At 45.0% G+C, this 21283-nt stretch overlaps 1 protein-coding gene across 1 annotated transcript; it reads right to left on the reverse strand.

The window, feature by feature from the left end:
• Window positions 1-2028: 2028 nt before the first annotated feature.
• Dnajc8 (DnaJ heat shock protein family (Hsp40) member C8) lies at window positions 2029-20720 on the reverse strand. The gene is made up of 9 exons (XM_050155366.1): window positions 20623-20720; window positions 18427-18528; window positions 14533-14589; window positions 12016-12082; window positions 11373-11467; window positions 9325-9396; window positions 5289-5380; window positions 4484-4559; window positions 2029-2813 (listed from the first exon to the last, which is right to left on the reverse strand). The coding sequence occupies exons 1-9, from the start codon at window positions 20698-20700 to the stop codon at window positions 2691-2693; spliced, it is 762 nt and encodes a 253-aa protein (XP_050011323.1). The 5' UTR covers window positions 20701-20720; the 3' UTR covers window positions 2029-2690.
• Between the last annotated feature and the right edge of the window lie 563 nt (window positions 20721-21283).

Consider the following 21283-nt stretch of genomic DNA (forward strand, 5'->3'; position numbering starts at 1 on the left):
AAGATCCTCACCCTAGTTCACTGGCTCCTTCCACTTTACCTGTGCCCAGGGAGGCCTTGGCAGTTGGCTGTGTCACTAAAGGTTCTGTGACTCACGGCAAGCCAAGGAAGAGGTAGCTCTTTCAGTTAAGCTACCTCCATGAGCCTTTAATGCCTAGAGCTCCCCTTTCCCTGTCTGGTGAACAAGGGGCTACAGAGGTCCTGCCCTAGAGGCCACAATGACTGTGAGACCTCAATTCAGTGCTCAAGGCACCCTCTAACTGGGTCACCACAGAGAAAGCTATTCTGGGCAGGGTTATGCCCAGGGTGAGGGCCACTGCTGCTCTTCCAGGTCAGTCTGTGGCCAAACTGTGGCAGAAAGGAAACAGACCGCTCCTTCTAGAAAATACCATGTTCCTATTGGAACCCAAAAAAGCTGAAGGTGACTTCAAGAACACCTGATCCTGCCTCCCTGGTGCCACTGCTCCAGGCAGGGTATTTATTCCTGGGTGTGACCTCACCACCAGCCACCTGGGGTTGCTGCTTCTCACCCCTCCTGTTCCCAAGTCCTTTCCAGCTGTGCCATTGTAAACTGCTTTAGAATATTCCTCCTCTCAATGACAAACAGGAACTGTAGGTGCCCAACCCAAAAGAAAAAGACTCTCATTACAGATGGTTGTGAGCCACCAAGTGGTTGCTGGAAATTGAACTCAGGACCTCTGGAAGAGCGGCCAGTGTTCTTAACCTCCGAGCCATCTCCCCAGCTCAGGAAGAAGGCCTGCTCTCCATCCATTGCTGTCTTCTCAAATTCCCTAGGGATGACCTCAGACCCATTTGTGGGACAACCACATCAGGGGGACACTGCTTCCTGGACCTTTCACTTAGCGGCTGTGATGTGTGATGTTGCCACAAGCTTGCTGTAACTGAGATGACAATCCCTCCTGGATGGAACGGCAACAGGGCAGCCGCCATTCCCTTGGTGTCACCGGAGCCCGCCTCCCTCCAGAAGTAGAGGAACAAATACTGCATTTATTTTATCCTCAAGTTGTACCAACTGTGACTGAGCATCATTTTCTCCAGGACGCATTCCCTGGTCACCAAACACAAGAGCAAGCGTCCGGAGTAGTGGACATTTGTCTTCTGCACTTGCTCACTGTGCCTCAGTCGTGAGGCACACAGCGAGCCCCGCATGATGGAGTGCCGCTCTGCCTGCTCCCTGCCGGGGCCAACTTCACCTCAGGACAGGCAGCACTTCGGCAGTGACTTCCCTCCCTCTGCCTTGTTTGGTGTTAGGCGGTGCTGTTACCTCATGTGGTGTGGACATGCCCAGCTGTACCTACAAGGGTAGTAACGCCAAGCCCCCGAAGAACAAGCAGAAGGTGTGTGCATGCACCTTCTGTAGCCACACCAGCTGGACACATCTCCAGGGAGCACAAGATGTCTCGTCACTGCTTCCCACACTGTCTCAGCTCCTGTGGTGCCACCTTTCTACTCCTACTAAGCCCCTCCCACAGGCTGATGTGGTCTCCTGTAGCAAGCAGGACACCGAGCTATACTATAAGCCAGATGCTTCCACAATCTCACTCCACCCTGCAACTGTGCGGTGTCTTCCTCTACAGATAGGACACTGACACACCCCTCCTGGACAGTCTGATGGCTGTTGACGTGCAGTGGTCAACTCAGAGGTTCCTACAGTAAAACCAATCTATCAAAATTTCTGGAGGTGCTGCTGGGGACAAAACCCAGAAACTCTCACTCAGCCCACTCCCCAGACTCCCAGTCTGACTCTCCTGCCATACTTGATATTCTGGTACTTATGTTTGTTGTTCTAATGGATGAACTCAGAACCTCACAAATGCCAGGCAAGCACTCTACCATGGAGTAGATCCCCAGCCGTGTAGTACCATTCTGTAGGTGAAGAAGCTAAGGTTCAACAATTAGTGTAGGAGCTATGTGTGTCCAACCACAAGGCACTTTCAGGAATGGGCCATGCAAGATAATGGACCTGCCTGCCCTTGGAGTTCCACCTGAGGATAAGAACAGCAAAGGCTTGGGTATAAAAATTTATTATACGTTAAAAGAATATTACTACTAACGAATGCAGACAAGTGAGGACAAGTAGGACTGTCTGGAGGATGGCTAACTCTTTGGAAAGTGAACAGGTTTAAGTGGCTGGGAGCCTCACATGACTCTGCCTGATTGGTGGTCAGCCAAATAGGACTTGTGCCAAACACCACAAGGCATCAGGGCATCAAGAATCCACAATGCCTTTCCTATTGGATCTGGGTCTTCAAGGCTGGCACACCCAGAAACAAGCAAAGGGGCTTCCCATAGTGGCCCAGGCTGTTCTGGAGTCGCAGCAACACCACTGTATGCAAGACGTTTAATTGGAGGATTTCCACAAACTATACCTGCCTGACCTTTGAGTCACACAACTCAGTGAGATACAAAACATTAAGTTACAGGCCGTGGGAAAAGAAGGCAGCAGAGTCAGTGACACCTTCCGATCCTGGTGCTTCCGTGGGTAAGGACGGGGAAGGTTAGACCAAGCCCCTCATCTCAATGTACAAATTACTCTGATTGATATTAAATTGTATTGAAAACAAAATAGACTAAAAAGCAAACACTACTCTATGTTGGGGTGGAAGTGGAGAATGAGTCCTTGAAGCAGATGGAGGCAGCCAGGGAAGGCTGTGGCTATGGCCCTGCTGGTCACTCTCGCTGTTCCATCTTTACTTTTGGTGGCCGAAGAAAGGTCCGATTCTTTTTCTCCTTCTTTCCCTTTGTATTTGCCTGGAAATTTCGCCAACTGTCCACTCGACCATCCCGGCTTTCCTGAAAGAAAACAGAAAGGAAATCAATCCAAGGTGAGGTCACTAATGAGCAAAGAAGGGGCTGAGCCTGTCCTGTCGCCAACTGCTCTCCCGTGGCCCAGCCCTAATCAGCCCACTGCAACAATCCAAGAGGAGAACAGATCAGAGCCTCTCCTATCTCTAGAGACCCGGGAAAACTTCACAACACCCTCTCCAAAGAGGACACGACACAATGGGTGATGTCATGATATTATCATAACTCTATTTATTTGGGACTCGTGGCGGGCGTTCCAAACAAATTCCTTCTGTTTCCACTGCTGAGCTACACACTTACAGGGCTGGCTTATTACTTTGTTAGTTTGGTTTTTAAAGACAGGGTTTCTCTGTGTAACAGTCCTAGCTGTCCTGGAACTCACTCTGTAGAACAGGCTGGCCTCGAACTATGAGATCTCCTGCCTTTGGCTCCCGAGTGCTGAGCCACCACCACTTGGTGCATGCATGCACGTGTGTGTGTGTGTGTGTGTGTGTGTGTGTGTGTGTGTGTGTGTGTGTGTGTGTTTTAGATAGCATTTCAGGTGGCTAGCCTGGAGCTCACTCACCATGTAAACCAAGCTGGCCTTAAACTTCAGAGATTTGCCCACCTCCACTAGAGTGCTAGGACTAAAGACATGCCCCATCATGCCTGGCCCCTAGCTTGTTGCTTCTGACCCTTACAAACAGCTGACTACAGCATGCATTAAAGAGGACTGCACAATGATGAGAAGTTAACTAGCTTTCTCAACCATGCAGCTAGCTCAAAGTACAGCCACTCTTTCTTCACCATGTTGCTGTTGCCCCCCACCCCCCATAACTTCAACAAGATGTCTCTAAGCCAGGTAATCACTGGCCACAAAGATCTCTATTTATTATCAAATGGGCTACTCATTTTCCCTTTTCATAAGCTGGACAGAAACAAAGTCAAATATTATGGCTAAGCAAGCTCTACCCTGAATCCTAAATCCTATAAAAGATAGACCAAATGCAACCCAGAACTGTGTGGGGCACTAGAAGAGCAATGAACACAGTTCAAAAGCTACAAGGTGGGCTGGTGTAGTGCACATACCTGCGATCCCAGCACTTAGGTGGCGGAGGTAAGAGGATCATCAAGAGTTCAAGGCTGGACTAGGGCTACATAGTGAGTTCCAAGATAGCTGGGGCTACAAAGTAAGACTGTCTCAAAAACCCAAAACAAAATGCCAGAAGTCTCTGCAAAATGAATAATTGGGTCACAAGAACCTGTTTCCAGTAGTTTCTGGGAGTGTACACCTTAATCCCAATATCTGGGAAGCTGAAGCGGGATGATCAGGAATGCAAGGTCATTATCAGCTACATAGTGAGTAGACTGAACTGTTTGAAAATTTGTCTCAACCTCAACTCCCTGCCCCCCAAAAGAAGCTATTTCCACAAATCTTTGTCCTCTAAGTAGGGTACTACTTCATATTACCTCTGAACTCATTCTTCTTGGGCTCACTTGGTAGCTGTGTCTATTGGTGCCCTTGTCAGGGAAAGAGTTATGAAGGCCAGGCAGCCCCAGACCCTGCTTCCCCAGTACCTACTCTTGCCCACACATCCCAGTTCCCTGTCTGCCTCAGGCAGTCCTGGAGCACCCAGGAACCATTCCTGATTCTGGAATGACCCATCTCAGCTACTCACCTCAAAGTTTTTCTGCCATTCCCTTTCTCGCTTGGCTTTTTCTTGTGCTTCAATCTCCTCTTCTCTTTGCCGTTTCCTAGGAGAGACAGCAAAGCAGTCTTTACCCAATGCTCACAACGCGTTACCACATGAGCTAACGCACAGCTACCTAAAATAACATTTCCTACAAACTCAACTGGCAATATATAATTACTCTAGTCAACAACACAAAATACAGAAGTCAAATTGACCTTAATATGTCCTTTTGTCTTTTCTGAGTCAAGGTGTTATGTAATTCAAACTAGCCTTAGACTTGCTACTCAGCCAAAAATAGTCTTCAACTGCTTTTTCTTCTGCCTCCACCTCCCAAGTGCTGGGATTAGGAGTGTGTGCCACCACAACAACAACCTCAACCCTTCTGACTAGAGGAAATCATACTCGAGAACAGTAGCGGTTTAAAGCTATTCCGTTACAATCCTACCTAGGCATCACAGCTGCAGCTACAAGGCCCAGAAAAGATGCTGGTCTCAAAAATTCTACTGCATTCCAGAAAGGAAGAAAACACACTGCACTCCTCAATAGAAAGGAACTCCCTACGGGACAGGTGTAGATAGTATTTCCCAGAAGTCTGCCGTGTCTTACCGTTGACTGGCTCAGCCAGCCTGTCTTGCGTGTGCTAGGGAGGAGCTCCACCACTGGGCTGTCCACCTGCCTCTCCAGTTTCTCATAAATGAGGCACTACCAATTCATTAGGAATATCCCCAGAGGCCTGCATTAGCTAATCTGTGCGTTTAAATGAGGCTAAGATGAATACAGGGATGTGTACCTTTCATGCATTTCTTTGGCTTCTCTCTCTTTCCTCTTAATTTCCAGCTCAGCAAACAGTTTCATGGTCTGTTTGTAGACTGCCTGTTTGAACTGCAAGAAAATTAAGGACACTCTGTGAGTTCGAGACCAGCCTGGTCTACAGAGCTAGTTCCAGGACAGGAACCAAAGCCACACAGAAACCCTGTCTCGAAAAACCAAAAAAAAAAAAAAAGAAGGAAAGAAAATTAAGGACAAAAGAAAATAAAAGTAAACATTTCACATCAAGGCTGAAATTAAGTGATCACAACAGCCCTAAAGATCACAACTGGGCAGTGCAATGTCTGCAGGGAGACGCCATTACACTGTCTCTTCAGGGAGAAATGCCACTGCCTAGGAGACCTTTCTTACTAAGCAGACTAGAAACCTGGTTCTGGGAGAATGCACGTAAGTACTTAGGCCACTGAGATTCTGCAGGCGCTCTTCTGCAAATATTCCCCAGGATTAACTTCTACTCTCCTTTCCACAAATATCTTATAATTTTGATTTTGTGGTATGAACCAAGCTGACTCTTACTTAGCTGGCTCAACTCACAACTGCAAACCTGTTTTAAGGGACTAAACATAAAAGTCCATAATCCCCAGACTTCCTTATAGCTAGGTTTGGCCATGTGAGTCAGAGTTCAGTCAATGTACTCATACACAATGTCTAGGATGTTTTTAGAAGGAGTGGCATACTCCTTTTTCTTCCTTTATTCTGTTGTCTGGCACATGATATGAGACACCCGGTCAGGAAGATGGGGGCCACATCCTAGTTACCAGAGCCATAGAAGAGTCAAGACCTCGAAGAGTCAAGACCTCGAAGGACACATGGTGCAGAGCTTCCACACCAGCAGCCACCGCCCCCTACCCAGGACTACTACACAGGATAGAATATGTTCTACCTTGAGCAAGACATTTTGTGTCTCTGTAACCAGTTCACCTTATACTCTAAGACATACTAATGGGAAAAAAACACAGCATTATATAGAAAATATAAAGGTGGAACTGGAGAGAGAGCTCATTGTTTAGGCGCACCAGATGCAATTCCAGAGGACCTGGGTTCAATTGCCAGCACCCATATGGCAGTTCACAACTTCCCGTGACTCCAGTTTCAGGGGATCTGATACCCTCAGACAAACATACATGGTGGTAAAACACTAATTCATCTAAAATAAATGAATAAATCTTTAAAAAAAAAAAAAAAGGAGATACAAAGGCAAAGAGCCCTATTGGTTTTTACAGTACAGAAGATAAAACCCAAGCAATGAAGTAAAACCTCTACTACCAAGTCAAACCCACGGTCTACCTAGAGCCTTTCAGTTATGTTAGCTATTGTTACAGCAGAGGTTATTATTAGACTTTATAAAATTAAAGAAAAGTAAATGGGTGAGAGAGATGGCTCAGCAGCTAAGAGCACTGGTTATTCTTCCAGAGGACCCGAAACACCCAGCTCACAACTCTCTGTAACTCCAAGATCCAACACCCTCACACAGACAAACATGCAGGCAAAACACCAACGCACATAAAATAAAAACAAATATGGTAAGAAAGAAAGAAAGAAAGAAAGAAAGAAAGAAAGAAAGAAAGAAAGAAAGAAAGAAAAGAAAGGCAAGTAAAGCTAAGTGACCAGATCCAACTACACAGTTGTGGGGTGTTCTGGAGACAGGGTCTAACTATGTGGCACAAGCTGGGTTCAAACTCAAGGCAATCCTCTGTCTCAGTCTCCCAGCTGCTGGGATTACAGGCATGTGCCAGCACACCAAACTCAGGACAGTTTCATTCTTTTTTGTTTTGTTTTTATATCCAACCAAAGTTTTCCCTCCCTCCTCTCTTTCCAGTTCCTCCCTCACACACTCCTCCTCCATCCACGCCTCCTCCACTGTTTCTCTTCAGATACCCATCAGCCAGCCATGGTCTATCAAGTTACAGTGAGACTAGGCACCTCCTCTCACTCTTTTTTAAAATGTATTTATTTTATATGCATGAATATGTGTGTGCATCGTGTGCGTGTGCACTGCCCAGACGTCAGAAGAAGGCATTGGATCCCCTGGAATTGGAACTCTCTCTGTAGACCAGGCTGGCGCCAAACTCACAGCGATCCACCTGTCTCTGCCTCCCAAGTGCTGTGATTAAAGGCGTGCGTCAACACTGTCTAGCTTTTTTAAAGATTTATTTTTAGAAATGTGTATGTGTGTGGTTGCATATAGGTTTGTACACATGTGAATGCTGGTGTCCATCAAATCCAAAAGAGGATGTCGTCACTTGGAGCTAGAGTTACAGGCAGTTGTGAGGCACCATGTAGGTGCTGGGAACCAAACTCAGGTCCTCTGCCTGAGCAATACATGCTCTTCACCAGTGAGCCACCTCTGTAGCCCCAACCAGCCATGAGTTTTTCAGAAACTCGTGTTTAGAGTGTTTTATTCCCAAACAGAAATTTTGAGTTATACGTCAAAGTACAGAATAATAATCCATCATGAATATGTAATAGGATCATGTACTAAAATCAGAGGCACTGAGTGAAAAACAATACAGGAGGAGAAGAAAAATAAAGGAGGTCCAAAACTTCTCTTTAATACTATAGCTGCTAGGAGCTGCTCAGTAAAAATAATGCTGACAAACTTTAATAAGAATAACAACTGAGGGGGGTGAAGAGATGGCTCAGTGGTTAAGAGCATTGCCTGCTCTTCCAGAGGTCCTGAGTTCAATTCCCAGCAACCACATGGTGGCTCACAACCATCTGTAATGGGGTCTGGTGCCCTCTTCTGGACTGCAGGCATACACACAGAACATTGTATGCATAATAAATAAATAAATATTTAAAAAAAATAACAACTGAGTAAAGGAACGTCTAATAAATACTTCAATATCTTTATGTGTGTGTGGTGCACGTGGAGGCCTACAGCTGACATCAGGTATCTGCCTCAGTCACTCTCCACTCTAATGAGGCAGTCTCTCCTGAACCTGGAGCTCACCACTTCCTGCTAGTCTATATGCATGGCAGCCTGTAAATGTTGGTTCTGTTGAACCTGTCCATATAGGCTTTCCTGTCCTAAGTTGATGAGAACAACTCTTCCTCAAGAGGGCATCAGACCTCATTATAGATGGTTGCTGTACACCAAATGGTTGCTGGGAATTGCACTCAGAACCTTTGGAAGAGCAGGCAGTGCTCTTAACCACTAAGCCATCTCTCCAGCCCTTAGCATGCTTCTAGAGCTCTAGATTACAGGCAGCACCATGCCTGTCCAACAAGTGCTTTGAGCAGCCAAGCAGCTCTAAAGCCCTATATTCCTAAACGTGTACTAGGGTGCCTATGTATCTCAAAAGAAATTAAAAACTATAATTAAACATAGTACTTTGCACATATGGTTTCTAAAATAATCAAGCACAAACTCCATTAGATGCACTTATGATAGGCAGTGGTGGTGCACACCTTTAATCCCAGCACTTGGGAGGCAGAGGCAGGCGGATCTCTGTGAGTTCGAAGCCAGTATGGTCTACAGAGTGAGTTCCAGGACAGCTAGGGAACCCTCCCCACCCCAAGAAGGAAGGAAGGAAGGAAGGAAGGAAGGAAGGAAGGAAGGAAGGAAGGAAGGAAGGAAGGACGGACGGACGGACGGACAGGCAGTAGTTCTACATTTAGAAAGCTGGTGGAGATGGGTCGGTGGGTAAGAGTACAAGCATGAGGACCCGAGCTAAAATCTCCAGCACTCTTATTATAGCTTAGGGGTAGAGACAGCACACTCAGTGGGGCTTGCTGGCCACCAGCCTAGCTCCAGCTTGTCAGTGAAAGACTCTGACTAAAGAGAATAAATGGACATTGCTAGAGCAGATACCTCCTCTGGCTTCTACACACGTGTACACACATGTACACACACTATGCATGTAACACAGACACAAGACAAACACACCTAAACACAGGATGAGTGGGGATAAATGAATGTCCACTTACTCACTTTAAGTGAGGCCTTGCTCTTCAACCCACCGATCACACATGAAAGTTGTTTCCCAATAACTCACCAGTTCAGGATCATCTTCCTCTACATTTGTAGGCTTTCCTTCCTTCTTGAGTTGTTTTTTTCGCTCTTTAACCTAAAAAGAATTTTTTTCCCGTCAGCAATGAGCACTCACTTTCATAGCAACTGAGCTGTACATATGTGCACTTTTCCATAGGCACAGGATAATAAGATGAAGGCAAAAGAGCCTCCACCTACACTGCCAATTATAACAGCAACAATACATTTTAATAGAAAACACTATAAAGCAACTAAGAAGACTAGGAATTGTGGGTCCTTCCTCTAACTTCATCTAAGTCCACTCTAGCCTGCACCCACAGTCAGCACTATTGAGAGACAACCAGCAGAGATGTTGCCCCTAACTCATAAAGGCCGAGCCACAGCCAACAGCCTTAGACATGGTGCTTATGGTCACACCGTTACAGCAAAGAAGGCACATTTGCCAAGCTTTAGGAGGACCTAGGAAATGTATGGTATTTTAAGCATGAAAGGGATTTCTGAAAGTACATCCTTGATCGTTTCCACTGTGAAACTCCAGAAACCATAATTTTCACATCACACTACTGGATACATGTATCACTTTGGCCACTACTGAACATAATAATAATAATAATAACAACAACAACAACAATAATAAAACTCACAAGAGACTGTCACTACTCCATAAGTGACCTATGAGAATATCACACAGCCAAGTGCCTACCAGGTTCAGAAAAACTTTACTGCCACCGTGTGGTCAGGAATTCTAAGGACGATTCCGACTTGAAGGCACTGGTGTGCACTCTTCTAAACTCTAACAGGGCTGACTCTACAAGTGCCATGTGCAACACACCAGCAGGACCCAGTTACACACCTTTCTTTCCCTGACTTTTCTCCTCACCGTCTTCATCTAACATGGGTTCATCTTTATTAGTATTGCCTATAAAGTTCCATTTCAAATCTCAAAACTCTTCAAAACAAAGACGGACTCCTGACTCACTCACCATTGAAATCACTCTTGTAAAAGGTCTTGAGATTCTTGCTCCATGGGGGAAAAAAAAGAAAGAGGAGCTTTCTAGTTGGGCATGGTGCATGTTTGTAATCCTAGCAACTGGATATAGAGAAGGGTCAAAAAGTGCAGGGCCAGGGGCTGGAGACAGGGCTCGGCAGGTAAGAATATTTACTGCTCCTAAAAAGATCAAAGTTCAGTTCCCAGCACCCACCCAGAGGCTCACAACCATTCGTAACTATAGTTCCAGAGGATCTGACACCTTCTTCTGATCCCCCTGAGCACCAGGCATACCCATGGAGTACACACATACATGTAGACAAAACACCCATAAACATAAAAGAAACGTATCTAGAAGATTTAAAAAGAATTTAAGGTCAGCCTCAGGTCAGCTAATTCAAAGTCAGCCTGGATTGCATAGAACTCTTTCAAAATAAAATAACCCAACCAAAAAAGGAAGAAGAAAAAAAGTCTTTCCATCGGATGCAATGGCATACAACCCACAATCCCATGGCTCAGAAGGTCAGGCAGAAGAGTAAGAATTTAAGGCCAGTCCAGTCTGTTTTAAAGTTTAAGGCTACTCTGTACCCCCAGCAAGACCCCATTTAAAACATACAAAAGCTTTAACTTAGTTTATTTCAAAAGAGTCTCCCGAGTTTTGTTATTAACTGAACATGTGCCGCCTCCTGCTTTAAAACCCACTCAGAGCTCCTGGACAGCCTCTCGCTTCCAAACCTTTCATAGGAACTAAAGGAAGCCCAGGGAGTCAGCACCGCCACAGCCCTGCTGCTTCTCCACTCTCACTGCGGCAGCAAGGCAACATGGGATTCCAAAGTGGCCATCTAACAACATCAGACTAATAGTGCCAGTGGGTGTGGCAGTGTCCTAGCCACTCCTCACCCTGACTCTTCTCTCAGGAAAGAATGCTACTTTTGGCGCTATTCGTGAGAATTAAAGTGGTCACTAGCTACCTGGTCAGTACTGCTAGTTGCATATACCCTTCTACACGGTGCCCACAGCTTGCTGTTACTTCCTGTAAACACAGCAGCACTAGAAATACTTACAGTGTGTTCCACGTATTCTTTTCCTGCCTGAATTACATCCAGGGCCCTCTTCTTTTGTTCCTGATCCAGTAGCAACTTGTAAGCTTTGTCCACAGCTAATGCAAAACATTGAAGTTAACTGTTTCTGCAAATACCCTCTCAAAGTCTGAGCTATACTCAGGCAGTGTAAATGGACTTGCACTGTCTAAAAACATTCCCTACTTTGTTACATTATTTACCATTGTTAAACTCATTTTTTAAAAAGCATACAACCATAGCAATGACCTTAAAAGTCTTAGGAAAAAATATTAAATATACACTCAAGGCTAAACATACCATGTCTAAATATAACACATTGACAAAGTATTTCCCGCTTTACTTATGTTCAGAGAAAAAAAGATCCTATGCAGTAAAAGTATACTCGCAGACATGTAAGTTTCAACTAAGCAAAGTTAAGGAGCAGTTTCTTTTCAGTGCTGGGGATTGAACCCAGGGCCTCAAGCATGCTAGGCAAGCACTGAGCTACACGCCCAGCCCCCAAGGATTACTTCTTCAAACATTCTGCTTTAAATGGCTGCTTTACTGAAATCCACAGCTTTTCCACAACTAGTTACTCCTTAGCATTGACAATATATTACTCAAAAGCAGGTAAATTTACAAATACCTTCAAAAGCCTTCTGTGCTCTGTCAGCGTCATCTTGATTTTTATCAGGATGCACCAATATAGACAACTACAAGGGAGAAAAGTCAGGCTCACCAACAGTTCATTGAAGTGACTTGAACTCTTCACATGCACCAGTAAATAATAAGCAAAACATGAACTTCTTATCAGAAAACCCCCACAGGGAGGCAGAGGCAGGTGGATTTCTGTGAGTTCGAGGCCAGCCCGGTCTACAAGAGCTAGTTCCAGGACAGGCTCCAAAGCTACAGAGAAACCCTGTCTCAAAAAACCAAAAAAAAAAGTGTAGGGACACAAAAATCTAATGCTAATCCCCGAAGCACCAGCATCACAGTCCTGACACGCAATTCTAACTTCAATCACTTGCTAGCTCTCAAACCTTGAGCAACTCTCAAGTTGCTTCACTTCAACTCTTTACTTTGGCTTCCTGCTCTATCACTGGAAAAATACAAAGTACCTACATCGTTTGGACAAAACGAACAATGCAAGTAATTAGCATAAGCAGAATATAGGGGTCCCGTTCTTGAAATCTCAACACTGAGGAGAATTAGGAGTTCAGGGCTAGCCTGGGCTAAAAGTGAGACCCTGTGGAATAGGTAGGAAGAGAGGAGAAAAATAAGAGGAGAGAGAAAAGGGAGAAGAGGGCAGAGATGACAGGAAAAAGTAAATGGAAAAGAGAAACTGAGGGGGCTGGAGGGATGGCTTAGTGGTTAAGAGCACTGGCTGCTCTTTCAGAGGTCCTTAGTTCAATTCCAGCAACCACATGGTGGCTCACAACCATCTGTAATGAGATCTGGCGCCCTCATCTGGCCTTCAGGTATACATGGAGGCAGAACGTTGTATACATAATAAATAAATAATAAATCTTTAAAAAAAAGAGAGAGAAACTGGTAAGGGGAGGGGAGAGGCAACAAAGAAAAAGAAAGGAAGTGAATGAATTTGCACACAAACATCCATGGACAAAGGTTAGTATATACAAAGTATCAAGACATCCATTGAAAGCCTTCTGTATGTAGTACCTGATTTAAATATTTGGAAACATTTACCAAATGAGGTAAAATAGACACAGAAAGGTCCAAAGCACTTGTTCAAGTGCACACTGCTCCTAAGTAAGAGAACAAATTAAAACTAAAGTCACATGTGCTTTTAACTATGAGGCCATCTAGTCAGTCAGAATTGTAACTCAAGTCTGTGGTTATAGAAATAGTCTAAGGACTGAAATGCTTGTTATATTAGGAACAACTGTTAAAGGACTGTATTGGAAAACAGACCTTGGGGAAAAGGAGGAGCACTAAGCAGATCAGAGCTTCTAAAACCATAAAGTTATATAATGGGAAATGACTGAGCAGGCAAAAACAAAAGCCATCTTAGCTTGCTGGGAGACCAGAGGTAACCATGAGTCAGCAGTGTGGAGAAACCTGCTGCCCTGGAGGAAGCCAGCCCTGGATATCAGTAAGACAGCTGTGCAGAATTGGAGTATCACAGTCAGCACTGGCCAGGTCCAATTCAAATGTGAAAAGCATGAAGAGATAAGGAAAGAACTTACGAAAGCCAAAAAAAAGAAAAGAAAAAGAAAAGAAAGAAAGACAGTGGCACGAATCAGAAGCCAGAGAGCTAATTTCATAAGTACTTGTTACATTAAGTCAGGTATTTCTTTTTTAAAAACTTCTTGCATTACTGGGTTGGGGAACGTAAACACAAGCTATGGTATGTGTGTGTGGAGATCAGAGAACAATTTGCTGGAGTCAGGTCTGTCCTTCTACCATGTGGGTCCCTAGGATCAACCTTAGGTGGTCAGGTTTAGCAGCTGGTACTTTTAGTGTCAAAGCCATCTCACAAACCTAAGCTAAGTATTTCTTGGGTTTTTACAGCCATTTGTAAGATATGAAGTAACTGAGCGGGTTACGCAAATGGTATGTGCCTGTCCTCCTAGCTACTTAAGCACACCTTTAATCCAGCACTCGGGAGGCAGAGGCAGGTGGATCTCTGTGAGTTTGAGGCCAGCCTGGTCTACAAGAGCTAGTTCCAGGACAGGCTCCAAACCTATAGAGAAACGCTGTCTCGAAAATTCAAATAAATAAATAGATAATTATATGAAAAAGAAAAAACAAAAAAGAAAATTCACTATATCCACAGAAAGATCTACACATGGTACATTAGTTAACATTCTATGTCACTGCACATACATGTCACTAAAGCCTTAATTTGCAAGGGGTGGCAAGTTAAATTTTGGCCCAAAATTTAATTGACAAATCCTCAAAAATCTCATCTAGGATGTAGCTCAATTGGTAGAGTGCTTGTCTTATTATATATGAAAACCTGGGTTCGAGGCACATGCCTACAATCCCAGAACTCAGGAGGCAAAAGCAGAGGATCATAAGCTCAAGGCCATCCTTGGTTACCCAGGGAAAATTTAGGCAAGTCTAAGCTCCATGAACCCCACCACCACCAGCACCAAAGAAGCAGAAGGCTCACACACTAGCGAGAGAAGCAGCACTGTACCTGCCGAAACCTCTTTTTTATTTCTTCATCTGTCACTTCAGGATCTATCTGGAGAACCTGGAAGAACCAAGATCAAAAGTGTAAAGCTGAGCATGGTGACCCATATCTGTCCTCTCAATCCTAGGAAGACAGAGGCAGAGAGATGGTAAGTGCAGGGCCAGCCTTGGTTACAAGCAGAACAGTCTCAAAACAAACAACAGCAGCAACAACAACAACAACAACAAAAAAAACATAAAACCGGGGAGTGGGGTAGGATTATTCCTAGACTTCTACCACAGAAGGAAGATCAAGGAATCAAGGTCATCCTTGGCTATATAACAAATTCAGTGCCAGTCTGGGCTACATGAGACACTGTCTCAAACAAACAAATAAACAAACAACAACAACAAAAACAAGAGGGAGAGAATTATGTGTGTATGTGTTTTGTATGTGTCTGTGTATATATTTATGTTTGTCCCCCCCCCCCCCCCCCCCCGCTCTCCTACTACAAGCCTTCTGTCCCCCACTTCTGTTCTGAGCAATATAACTAAATCCGTTAAGTAAAACCAGGTGAAGTGATATATGCTGAATCTCATAGTCCAGAACACAGTGTCAGAGTTCAGAGCTCACCTGGAACAAAGAGAGTAACCACACACAAGGAGTAGTTAGCAGAGTGCGAGAGCCCACGTGGGGTGAGAAGGGTATTCACACAGAACAGTAGCCTGACATAGAGTGCCAAGAAAGGACTAGGAGGCCAAGACCAGGCTGCCTAGCACATTGTGTCGGAACCCACGTAGGGTAAAGATATCAACATGGGCTCAGCACAGTGCCTCACACCTATAATCCCAGTATTTACAAAGTTGGGTAGAATGATCATGAGTTCAGTTGCCCAGCAACAACAAGCATTCTTAACCACTGAGCCATCTCTTCAGCCATTATTTTTAAGTTTAATTATGTGTATTGGTCTATGTGTGAATCTCTGCATGTGTGAGTGTAGGTGTCCGTGGAGGCCAGACATGTTGGATTCCCTTGAGCTGGAGTTACAGGTGGCTTGGAACTGAAGTCTTCCTCTTCCAGAGCAGTGTATGAGCTTAACCTCTGAGCTGTCTCTCCAGCCCGTTTTTTTTAATAGTTTATTTAAATTAATTTTAAGTACATTAGTGTGAAAGTGTCAGGTGCCCTGGAACTGGAGTTACAGACAGTTGTTAGCTGCCATGTGGGTGTTGGGAATTGAACCCGGATTCTCAGTAAGAGCAGCCAATGCTCTTAACCACTGAGCCATCTCTCCAGCCCCCCGTTTTTTATTTTTTTAGTCAGATCTCTCTTTATTTAGGTCAGCCTGTAACAACACAAAATAAAAATAAATCTTAGCTAGGCATGGTAGCACACACCTTTAGTCCCAGCACTCGGGAGGTAGAGGCAGGCAGGCCTCTGTGAATTTGAGACCAGCCTGGTCTACAGAGTGAGTTCCAGGTCAGCCAGGGTTATACAGAGAAGGTCTGTCTCAAAAAAATAAAACAAAATAAAATAAATCTTTTTTTTTTGAAAGATTTATTATGTATACAGTGCTGTCTGTCTGTATGTATGCCTGCTGGCCAGAAGAGGGCACCAGATCTCACCGCAGATAGCTGTGAGCCACCATGTGGTTGCTGGGAACCGAACTCAGAACCTCCAGAAGAGCAGTCAGTGCTCTCAACCTCTGAGCCATCTCTCCAGCCCCTAAAATAAATCTTAAAGAAAAAAAAAACACACACACACAAAAACAAACAAAGCACAGGTACCATGGGTGTGACAACAGACACTAGACTTCCATGCCAGGATTTGGGATGCCAAGGCAGAGGCAGAGGGGCAGAGGGGCAGAGGGGCAGAGGGGCAGAGGGGCAGAGGCAGGTGAATCTCTATGAGTTCAAGGCCAGCCTGGTATATACCGAGCTCCAGGACAGCCAGGACTATACAGAGAAACCCTGTCTCAAAACAAACAGGAGAGAGAGAGAGAGAGAGAGAGACAGAGACAGAGAGAAAGAGAGAGATATGGGCCAACCTAATACCTAGTATGCACAATGGTAAAATGTTTAACTGATATTTAAAATCCTCTTGAGTTTGATTCCCAGCATCAAAGAAAGAGAGAGAAATGGCGCAGTGTTCAATTCCCAGCACCCACATGGTGGCTAGCAACCACTTGGAGCTTCAGTACTGACCCCCTCTTCTAGATTCCATGGGCACTAGGCATGCACATGGCACACAAATATACATGCAAGCAAAGCACACATATAAATTTTTAAAATTTTATTAAATAATCAGTGTATTTGGAGGTTTGGAGGATCACCACTGAGGGCAGTGCCAGAATCTCTCTACCTCCCTTGATGGGAAAGACGAGGGAAGACACACTGTCAGTTTGCTGTAATTTGAGGTGAATGACCTGACTTTTTAATCACACACGAAAGAACAGTGATTCGTGACAATAGGAAATGTTCAGAGCCTGGCATGGTGGGTGGTGCACACTATGCTCCCAGCACTCGGGAAGGTGAAGTAGGTGGATGGCTGAGCTGAGCCACTCTGAGCCACACTGGAAATATGTTCAAAAACAGTAAATGCATTCGCTTACTTAAAATCTCATGATCTTCATTCTGTTCTTACTCAATATTTGGTATCTTTTATCTTTACGTAACAAGAAAGTTTTAACAAAGTTTTTGTTTGTTTTGTTGTTGTTTTGAAACAGGATCTCACTGATGCCCTGGTGGGCCCAAGCCTTGCTCTATGGACTAGGCTGGCCTCAAATCTGTAGGGCTATTCCTGCTTCTGTCTACCAAGTGCAAAGAGAACAGGCTCCCTGGCATTACATGTTTTTTAAATCATTGATCCTAAATTTAGCTAGCCCAGCTATGTCTCTATATTCAAAATAAATCCTTGTATATTAGAATATTGGAGAACATTTGCCAGGACAAAGTCTATCTCTTTAACAAGCTATCTTGCTAACCCTACTCACAATAAAATCAAGTAACTTCATAGACAACCTACCCACCATACAAATTCTACCACTTCACCACCTTTTTCTTTTTTTTTTCATTTTTTTTTTCACCACCTTTTTCATTCCCAACAATGTAACTTGAGTGTATGCTGTAACATAAATCTGCTTCCAAACCAAGTATGATGGCTTATACCTATAATCTTAGCACTTAGTTGCTGAGGCAGAAGAACCACAAAGAGTCTAAGGCCAACCTGGGATATAAAGTGATCTCCAAGCCATAGTGGGCTACAGTAAGATCCTGTTTCAAAAATAAACAGCTAGGGGCTGGAGAGATGGCTCAGTGGTTAAGAGCATTGCCTGCTCTTCCAAAGGTCCTGAGTTCAATTCCCGGCAACCACATGGTGGCTCACAACCATCTGGAATGAGGTCTGATACCTTCTTCTGGGCTGCAGACATACAAACAGACAGACTATTGTATACATAATAAATAAATAAATTAAAAAAAAAATAAACAGCTAGGTGTGGTGGTTCATTTCTACAATCTCTGCATTTGGGAGGCTGACACAGGAGGATCTGGAGTTCAAAACCAACATTGAGTACATAAGACTGTCTCAAAAAATATATATATGTGTGTGTGTGTGTGTGTGTGTGTGTGTGTGTGTGTGTGTGTGCATACATACGTCTGTATATATGGAAAGCTATCAACCACAGATGCTATAGCTACAACATAATAAACACATGTGGTGTCTGCATACATAAAAACCTCTCCACAGATGCTGCAGTGACAATACACACACACACACACACACACACACACACACACGTAACTCTGCATACATTAAAAGCTCTCCACAGATGCTGCAATGACAACATAATAAACACACACACACATAACTCTGCACACATGAAAAGTTCTCCACTAAATGCTACATAGACCATCCACTCACCTCAAATGGATTCAGATTAAAGTAAGAAGAACCAGGACGAGTCAATCTTTCAATCTGATTTTTGGACGTAAGAACTGAATCTCTCTTCTCTATTTGTTTCACCTGAAAGTAAAAGGATCAATAATTCCATTAGTAAAAATAATAAGCCGATGGATACTTTAACATAATACTGATATGCCCAGCCAATAACTATTTGTATCGACCATGTATAAGACACTTTACTACACACAAGAACGATCACAGCAGCCCAATTAATTTTACAATAGCAGTTCACATCTCCAACATCCGCATAAAAGCTGAGCATGGGCACACGCACCTGTAACCTCAGCGCTCACTGGACAGCCAGACTAACCAACTGGTGAGTTCCAAATTCATTAACAGACATTGTCTCAAAAACACAACATGGACGGTGAAAGATACATGACACTGGCCTCTGACTGCCACACATCTGTGCCCGTTATGTGCATACATGCACACATATATACCCTACACATGATTTTTTAAATTTACATGTATTATTTTTGTTAACAATTCTACTTGGCAGTATTATCATTACCCCCATTTTACACATAGGAAAAATAAGGTTTACAGAAAACACGGTTGCCAATTACCTAACTTGTGAGAAATTTACCCTAACAGCTTTACTCCCAACCAGACATCAAGATTCCAGATAATAAACACAGCCATGCCAGGTGGTGGTGCACACCTTTAATCCCACTCAGGAGGCAGAGGCAGGTGGATCTCTGGGAAGTTTGAGGCCAGCCTGATCTACAGAGAAGTTGGAGGACAGGCTCCAAAGCTACACAGAGAAACCCTGTCTCAAAAACAAAAACCCCGGGTTTGATTCTTGACAAAAAAATAAAGCTGGGTGTGGTGGGCTCATTCCTGTAATGCTCGAGTTTGGGAGGCTGAAGCAGGAGGATCACCACTAGTTCCAGGCAGCCAGCACTGCAAAGTGAGTGAGGCAGTCTAGACTTCACTGAGCACTTGTCTTATAAATAGAAAGAAAGGGCTACAGAAGGTGTGATTTCCAACATTAACTATTAATACTATTGCAAAGTACAGGCATTCTTTCTCTGCTTCCAGCCTAAAAGACGTGCCCTGCCCTGCCCACGTTCTCCACCAAGATGGAATGAAATCCCTCAGTGAGAGAGAAAAAAAGCCAACACTATGGGGGGTGAGTACTAACATAACAAGTACTATTATAAACGCAGGAGATAATGGCTCTAAATCCCAGCACTTCCGAGGCTAAAGCCGGAAGGGTCCAACAGAGTTAATAGGAGACAATGACTTAAAAGACAACTGCCTTTAATTTCAACACTCGGGAGGCAGTCACAGGTAGATCTTTGAGTTCGAGGCCGGTCTGGTCTACCAAGTGAGTTCCAGGACAGGCTCAATTTGCAAGCTGCTTTCTTCAATCGTCGGGAAAACTCTCATAACATTTAACTCCCTCTTGTTATGCACATGGCAATTGGTGTCTTGAAAGACTGCAACAGCAGTTAGACTACCTTGCAAGACGTCACTATGAGGGCCTCTGACGCCAAACGACGTGCTTTTATTCAGTTTATCCATTCATTTATTCACTGACTATATGCTAAACAACCGCCATGCACTTGGCGCTAGCGATGCAATCGGAAACAAGGCTCAGACCCAGTCCACACCTGTCCTGATACCAAGCTGTTTCCTGAAGAAAGTCGCAGAAGCAAGTACATATGCACCTTCTTAAGGTTCGCCATGCTAAAGATTGGGGGGCTGTCATATAACGCATTCGTATCACGATGAACAGTGCTCAGCACTGGTAAACCGCAGAAACTGCCACTCACACACTCACGGCAGAGGAATGGGAAAGGCCTCCCTCCTGTTTACAAATAAAAGCAGGTGCGCCGCAACTCCGTCTCCGCCAGGAAGGTGCCAAACCTCCGCCGGTCGTAGACTCCAAGGCCTGCCGGCTGCAGCAACGCAAGCAGCTCGCCGGTCTCTCTCCGGGTCTGGGTCCACAGGCCCGGCCGCCCCGCCGCGCTCCGGGGACTTCAGCAACCACAGTGGCGGCAGCGCACGCACCCCGCGGCCGGTCCGTAGTCCCCAGGCCGGACGGCGCGGGCCAACGGTCCCAGGAGGCGTCCCGCTGCCCCGGGCCGCTGCGGACGGAGCCGGAGCGCGCTCTCCGTGAGGCCACCAACCTTACTCCGAGCTCACCTCACTGTAGAAGGTCATAAATGCCTCCTCTGTGCTGCCTCCGCCGCCCGAAGCCCCGCTCTCTCCCGAAGCCGCCATTTTCCCAGACTGCCGGCACGTGACCGTTCTGCGCAGGCGCAGCCTCACGTGACCGTTCCAAGCCCGCCTTCCCGGACCGCCTCCGCCGCCAAGCTGCTCTTAAAGGGCCCTGAGACCATTTTGTTTTTATTAATTTTTTTTTAATTTATTTTATTTCTTTTGGTTTTTCGAGACAGAGTTTCTCTGTGGCTTTGGAGCCTGTCCTGGAACTAGCTCTGTAGACCAGGCTGGTCTCGAACTCACAGAGATCCGCCTGCCTCTGCCTCCCGAGTGCTGGGATTAAAGGCGTGCGCCACCATCGCCCGGCTCTATTTTTTTTATTTTTTGAAACAGTGTTTCCCTGCATCGCCTTGGCTCTCCTGGAACTCACTCTGTAGACCAGGCTGCCCTCGAACTCAGAGATCCACCTGCCGCTGCCTCCTGAGTGCTGGGATTAAAGTTATGGCCCAGCTGGTCAATGCTCCTGTCGCCAAACCTGCCGACCCCGGGACCCACAGAGTGGAAGAAAAATAAGCCACTCCCAAAAGTTGCTGCCTGACGTCACACGTACACTACAGCCAGCCCCTGCAAACACACCACACAC

The sequence above is a fragment of the Alexandromys fortis genome, unplaced genomic scaffold (genome assembly GCF_014885135.2).
Source record: "Alexandromys fortis isolate MF-2015 unplaced genomic scaffold, M_Fortis_MF-2015_v1.1 scaffold_26, whole genome shotgun sequence".
In the NCBI taxonomy this organism is placed as follows: domain Eukaryota; kingdom Metazoa; phylum Chordata; class Mammalia; order Rodentia; family Cricetidae; genus Alexandromys; species Alexandromys fortis.

Bases quoted from the DNA above. Each gene is read 5' to 3' on its own strand.
- Dnajc8 (XM_050155366.1), bottom strand. From the start codon at position 20,700: ATGGCGGCTTCGGGAGAGAGCGGGGCTTCGGGCGGCGGAGGCAGCACA. The intron at 9,397-11,372 runs GTAAGTATTTCT...AATTCTTTTTAG, and splicing joins AAGAATACGTGGAACACACT to GTTAAAGAGCGAAAAAAACA. The intron at 4,560-5,288 runs GTACACATCCCT...TGTCTCTCCTAG, and splicing joins GCCAAAGAAATGCATGAAAG to GAAACGGCAAAGAGAAGAGG.